This window comes from Sciurus carolinensis, chromosome 4 (assembly GCF_902686445.1).
Source record: "Sciurus carolinensis chromosome 4, mSciCar1.2, whole genome shotgun sequence".
Classification (NCBI taxonomy): domain Eukaryota; kingdom Metazoa; phylum Chordata; class Mammalia; order Rodentia; family Sciuridae; genus Sciurus; species Sciurus carolinensis.
This window is the reverse complement of record NC_062216.1, coordinates 134,307,548-134,314,719: the sequence shown is the minus strand read 5'-3', so window position 1 is coordinate 134,314,719 and position 7,172 is coordinate 134,307,548. Positions and strand designations below refer to the sequence as shown.

The 7,172-nt window shown below is 41.2% G+C and overlaps 2 protein-coding genes across 6 annotated transcripts in view; one reads left to right on the top strand and one right to left on the bottom strand.

Annotated features, from left to right (window-relative positions):
* Window positions 1–774: 774 nt before the first annotated feature.
* LOC124982947 (basic salivary proline-rich protein 1-like) lies at window positions 775–4,865 on the bottom strand. The gene is made up of 3 exons (XM_047549800.1): window positions 4,858–4,865; window positions 1,847–2,819; window positions 775–964 (listed from the first exon to the last, which is right to left on the bottom strand). The coding sequence occupies exons 1-3, from the start codon at window positions 4,863–4,865 to the stop codon at window positions 875–877; spliced, it is 1,071 nt and encodes a 356-aa protein (XP_047405756.1). The 3' UTR covers window positions 775–874.
* The window catches only part of Nap1l1 (nucleosome assembly protein 1 like 1), a 32,049-nt gene continuing 26,885 nt past the window's right edge, over window positions 2,009–7,172 (top strand). For 4 of the 5 annotated variants that reach the window (XM_047549099.1, XM_047549098.1, XM_047549097.1 and 1 more), the window contains exon 1: window positions 2,009–2,133. The gene's annotated coding sequence lies outside the window, so the exon portion shown is untranslated. The remainder of the gene's footprint in view (window positions 2,134–7,172) is intronic. The other variant, XM_047549101.1, reaches the window with a different exon arrangement.

The following is a 7,172-nucleotide window of genomic DNA, read 5'->3' as shown; positions in this document are numbered from 1 at the left end:
GCCAGACTTAGGGCCATGAAGTACCTGAAATTGGTGAGGCTTCCTGGAATGAGATAGGAACATTGTGAAAGCTAACATCTCAATTTTATCTCAGAAATTCTATCACTATAAAGGTTATGGAAAGTTTAGTTCATTTTAATATGCTAATTATCTCACACTGTGCATAGCTTTAATTAGAATGTAACACTCTTGAGGATCCTATTGAAATGAATCAGTGTCATGTACTATAGAGCATGGGTCTATTTTGCTTATGTATAGTGGGTTCTTCCTGAAGTGCCATTATCCATGCCATCACAATCTCTGTTAGCTTTACATCAATATTGAGTATGGTGTATATGAACAAAGAAGGTTGAGAAAAATAAGAGAATCATGTATGAAGAACCAAACCAAACCAAACCAAACCAAACCAAACCAAACAAAAACAAACCAACAACAAGAAGAAGTAAACCAAGGCATCTGTAGAGTGGGAAAAAGAACTAATTTCAGTAAAGTTGGGCTGTACCCAGAAAAAATTGTGTACACTAATGCTCTAATGGAATATATAATTGCTAAATGTGAGGATTCAAATAGAGGATTCTAGGCAGTTTGAAGCAACATTTAGAGAAGAGGTTCTCAAACTTTTCTGTCTCAGGATCTCTTCACACTCTTAAAAATTGAGAATTCCAAGGAACTTTTATGTGCATTATACTGATATTTATTATATTAGAAATTAACATTTAGAAATTTTAAGTAGTTATTTCAATTAAAAACAAAAATAAACCAATCAATGGCAACACGGAAAAGCCTTCTATATGAAAAATAACTTTACAACAACAAAAATGAGTGGTGTCGTTTTGTTGTTTCACATGTCTGTAAAGTTCTTTCATATGTGGTTTCACAACAGATGACTGGATTCTCCTGCCTGCTTCTCTTTCAATGTTTCCTTGTCACATGTCGGGGAGCCTCTGGAAAACTCTGCTGTACACTTGAGAGAATGAGAGTATAAACGGTAAACAATGTCCTAGTATTATTACAGAAATAGATGACTCCCTTCCCTCCCAAAGAAAAAGAAAGAAAGAAAGAAAGAAAGAAAGAAAGAAAGAAAGAAAGAAAGAAAAAGAAAGAAAGAAAGAAGAAAAGAAAAGAAATAGTTCTAAAGGTCTGATCTTCCCCTTCGAAGGGCCTGGGTACACCCAGGCTACACTTTGAGAACGATTCTTTTAAGAGTTACTATTAGATAATCCAATGTCAACTGAAAACTAGTCAAGAGGTTTCATACGTGTGAGGATTTATATAGGATTTATTTTTAGAAAGATGAAACAGCGGACATACTTAGTGTTTTCATTATAAAGTATGCTGAGAATACACAAAACAAGTCAATTTCATCCATCAAATGAAAAAGCAGAAATGCGGGCCTGCTCATCAGGTAAAAGGATGGAGAGGCACCCCTAGAAGTTGTGGACCACCCTCTAAGGACAAGTAAAACCAGCAGAAGATGCTGCTTTAGTAGTCACGAGGAAAGAACTGTCATTCTTAGGCGAGGAAGGAAAATGGTTACCAGAGGTCTGGGAGTCGAAAGAATTAGGCCAGGACGGGCATGGGAACCAAGAAGAGATCAACGTCAAGGACAGCGCGAGCCCAGCACTGGGCTGCTGCCCATCATCCTCACTGCCTAACGCCCAGGAGGGCAAGATGGATCATGGGTGAGACGTGCTGGTTAGGGTCCTGCCCCACAACAAACAGGGTTAAGATTTCCTTTCCAGCGAAGCGGGAGAGAAAAGAGATGGCAGGGTGCTCAGCAGAGAGAGAAGGACAGACCCTGGCAGGAACCCGAGGAGCCCAAGCTGGGCGCTGGGGAAGATCCCACCTTGCTGGTTGGAGATCGTCGGCGAAGAAGGACGGTTCTGTTACTAAGCAACCAGTCCCGGGCCCGCCTCCCGCTCGCGTTGCCAGGAGACGCCGAGGCCAGGGGGAGGGCGGCGGAGCGGGCCCTACGTGCTGACGCTAATTGTATATGAGCGCGAGCGGCGGGCTCTTGGGTCTTTTTTAGCGCCATCTGCTCTCGGCGCCGCCTCCTGCTCCTCCCGTCTCCGCTGCCTCCCTGAGTCACTGCCTGCGCAGCTCCGGCCGCCTGGCTCCCCGTACTAGCTGCCGGTAACGGATGGGGGCCTGGAAGGGAACGGGGAGCGTGGAGTTGGCCGGGCGGCCTTCGCGGAGGGGAGGAATGGTGGGGGGAGAGCCGTGGCCGCTGCCCTGGGCCTCCGGGTTGCCCTGTGAGGCCGAAGTGGTCCGCGGAGTCTGGACACCGCAGCCTGAGAAGGGCCGAGGGCTGGCCGGCACTTTTTTCAGGGGGCCTTTGAGGAGATGCGGGGGGTCGGGGCGCCCTACGGTGCCAGAGGTTCTCGGGCCCCCACCGGCTTCTGCGCGCGGACGGGAGCGAGGCCGCGGCGACGCCCGGGTATTTAGAGGAGTCGGCTGCCGCGCGGCATCGAGCGGGAGCGCCCGGAATGCGGGTCGGGCCGAGTGCGGGACCCGCCACCTCGACGCCCCCGCCTCTCCTGCCCAAATAATAACCCGGAGGAGGCCCCTGGGGGATGGAAAGAACCGGAGAGGCTGCGAATTCCGACGGGAGGGAGGGAGGGGCAGTAGAGGGACCAGGCCCGAGGCAATGGGGCGGGGAGGCTGCGGGGCTCTCCGCCCACTGGGGGCGGTGGCCGCGCGGGGCGGGGAAACCCCCGGCGGCTTCCCTAGACACGTGGTGAAGGGCTGCGTGGCCGCCGCCTGGCCGGGATTGAGACCCTTGCCTGGGGGGTGGGGGGTTCTTACTTTTAGTGAAAGTTCTAAAGATGGTAGGATATGAAAAAGAATGATGAGCCGATAAATCCCTGTCCCTGGGTTTCCAACTCTTAACTGCTTCTCTGGTCTTAAATCTCTTAATTGGTACCGGAGGAAATTCGAATGTTAGCTGATGGATGATGGGGAGGGCCTCCACTGGCAGGATTTTAAAGAATTACTTCGTGTAAAGCGCATATTTTAGCGGTTATTAACAAAAGAATGTATTGTGTGTCCCAGATACAGTTAGTACATAAGATGGAAAGGTGGGTGTCTTGGACAGGGCTTTTTTGAGGGGTGGGGAAGGGGAAGGATTGATCCTAATCTAATTCAAACGTTTCTAAGATGATAAAGGGTTTGGCCTGTTATAGTTTTAATTCTTAGTCTTTCTAACATTATTTCCTTTTTCGACGTGCCCCGCAGAATATACTTCACTAGCTATTTTTAAGGTGAATGGGGTTGGGGAAGAAGTAGTATGAGGTGGGTTGAGACGTTAATATAAGCTGACCAAGCCGAGTGAGTACCTACTACCTTGTCAATGCGCCCCACTTCCTTAAAAATCTCTGGTAGTTAAAGGAGGAGGCTGCTTAGGTCCTATGGGGAGGGCTAGTACAAAGGATCACTCAGTCAGGCACAAGCTGTCCTCAAGGAGTCCCTGGTTTAAACTATTACTGGTCTGATGGGTTCTGGCAAGACTGTACTTTGAAAATCTCACAACTTTTTTTGCTTGCAAATTTTCAGGACAGCTGTAAGAGAAAATTTGCTGTTTTTCCAGAATGCCATGAAAACGTCTTTTGAAAGTAGTATGGAGATTGAACCCAGGGCTTTGAGCATGCTAGGCCAGTACTCCACCACAGAGCTACACCCCCAACCCATGTCCTGTTTTCTGCTCAGCTTAAATTAATACCTTATCTTAGGAAGTAGTACTACCTTTAGATAAGAGAAAAATCATACACATATATGTAATTTATTTAAAACTATCTGGAGGAAAATGAGGTTTTGAGTATCAGCAGAGATTCTAGTGTCTTAAGCTTGTTTGAAGCTGCTCAAATGGAAATTCATGACCTAAATCTAGACTGTACAGTTTTAAGACTGGTCATTAGGGTAGATGGAACTAACATAAGCAGATGTAGTTAGAAAACTAAATCTTCTGTCATTATAAAACCTTGACTTCATATATGCTTATCCCAAGACTATGTTTGTTAGTGAAATGAAAAACTTTTCATCATATCTATGTGGAAATCTTTGGAAATTCTATCTGTTGCAAAGTATCTACTTTTTATATTAGACCCATTAATTGAACAAATTACTAATTTAATACTAAATGTGGCATATGACTGTCATTACATGAGATTTTTAAAAAAATATGTATATATTTTAGTTTTTAGGTTGACAGTACCTTTATTTTTAAGTTGTACTGAGGATCGAACTAAGGGCCTCACACACGCTAGGCGGGCACTCTACCACTGAGCCACAACCCAAGTCCCAATTTTTTTTTTCTTTTTTTCAATAACATTCCTAGCAGAAGCAGTATGATCCAAAATGCCATAGATCATTACTATTCAGTTTGTCCACTTTGGCCCCAGATGACTAATTTGGACTGTAAATGCCCTAAAATATTTCAAAACAAGTGGTCTTTCTATAGCAGGGGCTAAAAGAGGCAGAATGCTTGACATATAAAGGTTTGAGAATGTCAAACAAAATTTTGTTATTTTATTTAGTATTTTGCTTGGTTATAAATTCACAATAAAATTAAAAGATTAAAGAATGAACCCCTCATTTTCTCCAGTGTAGAAATACTAATGATCAGTCTATTTGGATTCTAAGGTTTAATCAAACCTATAATTACTTGTAGTCTTGGCTTATTCTTTGAGTAAATATTTAAGTCCTATTTCAAACTAGTTTCATCTGAATAAGTAGTTCTTGTTGGGTGGAGGGGCGATTAGAAAGTGGGAATGGTTGCTTTACACCTCTGCTTGTAAAGTTCTTCAGTTCATTGGCAGTATTACAACACGTAATTGGCGTCCTGAAAAGTGGCTTCCATACCTTATCATTTCTGCCTTTTACTGCTATTTGAATACATTTTTGCTTGCTGCAGAAGTTTGTGCCTTTTGATATCCACCCCCACAAGAGGGTTATGATAATTATTTTCTAAAGTAAAGAACACAAAAGTACAATGGGAAAATAATAAAACAGCAGTTACAGGGTGATTATTCACGAATTGTTTTAAAATTCTTCTATGTGTAATTCTCATTTAATGCTCTTAAAGATAGGTAGTATTAACATTTTAACAAGTAAACAGTGTATCATGGTTAAAGAAGCTAACCAGGGTTACATAACTGAGCAGTGATGACTTAAAAAAATGAGGTTTTTTTTTTTTTTTTTTGTAGTGGTTTTTTAAGGATGTTCCTTTGACTTAAACTGCTACATTTTGGATTCTTTTGTGCTCTAGGGAAAAGCTATAGCACTGTATAGTTATATGAGGTCTTCCATGTAGTTGGGCCATATATACTTAAGTTATGTATGCTACACATACATGTAACTTTGGAACATCCATAAGGATAAATTTTTTAAATGGGATGAGTTTTGGCCAAATGTCCTGGGTCCTGGGATAAGTTTCCTTGTTATTGTATTAGATGATACTCTAGATATTCTTTGGACAGAAGACAGTGTTCTCAAATAGGAGTTTGCTTGAGAGTCTACTACAAAGTTCTCAGTTGACTATTGATAGCACTGAAATGAAAAACTGAGTGTAGAAAACCAACTGTTTAAACTGAGGTTGAGTTGTAGCCAAATATGATGGTAAAATAAATTTTGCTTAAAGTACATTTGGAATGAGGTCTGAGGTAAAAGGAACACTCTCCTGGGTATTATTGTTTCCCTCTTTGGCTTAAACCATTTTTGTTTTTTAATGATTGGCTGTTTCATCATGAAGTAGTTATTTTCTGTAAGGAATAATTACATTTAGTAAATAATCTGTGTAACAGGCTGATTGGGAAAGCACCCTGGTTTTTAGAATAGTGGAATGGCTTGTGTTTTGAAAGTCAAATTTTAATTCTAACTACTTCAGGATTGTGTTGCTAAGCCAGGTGCTTAATATTTTACTTCCAAAGTAGGAGGAAAGCCTGTAATTCCTTACAGAGTGGCTCCTTAATATTGGCTTTCTTCTTATTCATTGATAGAATGGAGAATTTACTCAAGAGTAAGGGTTATCAGAATGGTAAGAAGTTAATTGATAGTGGATATCTGGACATCTGGTTATTAAAAGACCACAAAATGATCAGTTTTGTGGCCTGAGTTAGTCAATGAAGGATTTTCTTCATGTTTGAATTTTCAGAGTAAGATTTACTTTCAGGAATACTGTTAGGAATCACCATGCCTTTCCATTAAGATCTTCTATACAGTAATATATTGGATTATAAATCGAACCATTTCTGAAAAAGTGATCTTTTTATATTTAGTAATGCTTTTGAAGTCTTTTTATTTTTTCTTCAGACAGTGTAGTGCTACAGGGTGCCTTTGGTTAGGTTTGTGTTGAATTTTGAAACACTATAGATGATGAGTTTCTTATCAGGAGAATGACACTGAATTTTCTTGAAGGCAGTCTTGGAAATTTTTTTTTCTTTTGTATACTGGGGATTGAAACCAGGTATACAACTTGAGCTACACCTACTCCTCCACCTTTTTTTTTTTTTTAAAATTTTGAGAGGGTCTTGCTAAGTCATCAAGCATGGAGTCATATTTGGTGATTTCTCCTGCCTCAGTCTCCTAAGTCACTGGATCAAGGTGTGACACCATGCCTAGCTGGTCTTAGAATCTTTAATGGGAGCATTTTGTTTTACATTTGATGTAATTACTCTGAAGTTTACTGGTGTATTTTATTTTATTTACTTTTTGGTACTGGAAATTTAACCAGGGACATTTTACCATTGACCTCCATCCCAACCCTTTTTTATTTATTTTGAGACAGAGTCTCCCTAAGTTGGTGGGGCTAGCTTGGAATTTGGAATTCTCCTGCCTCAGTCTCTGTAGTTGCTGGGATCACAGATATACACCACTGTGCCCAACTTTTCAGGTTTGTTTTAAAAGTGTGTGTTTTCATTGCTTTGGACGTTACATGTACTGTTTTCTAATCTTTTGGGAGTCATTTTGAAAATTACTGTTTGCATACTTACAAACATTGGAGTACTTTTGCTTTAATACATTTCTTTGTTCACGCCACTGACTTAAGTATTCTGGTAATTTTAACGTTTTAATATACCACAAAATGGTAATTTTTTTTCTTTCAAAATCTTTATTTAGCTGGACATGGTGGTGAGTGCCTATGCTGGGGAGGCTATGGCAGGAGGGTCACTTGAGCC

Excerpts from the sequence above, each read along its gene's own strand:
- LOC124982947 (XM_047549800.1), bottom strand. Across the intron at positions 965-1,846 it reads GACGATCTCCAACCAGCAAG|TGTACAGCAGAGTTTTCCAG; the intron begins GTGGGATCTTCC and ends CATTCTCTCAAG.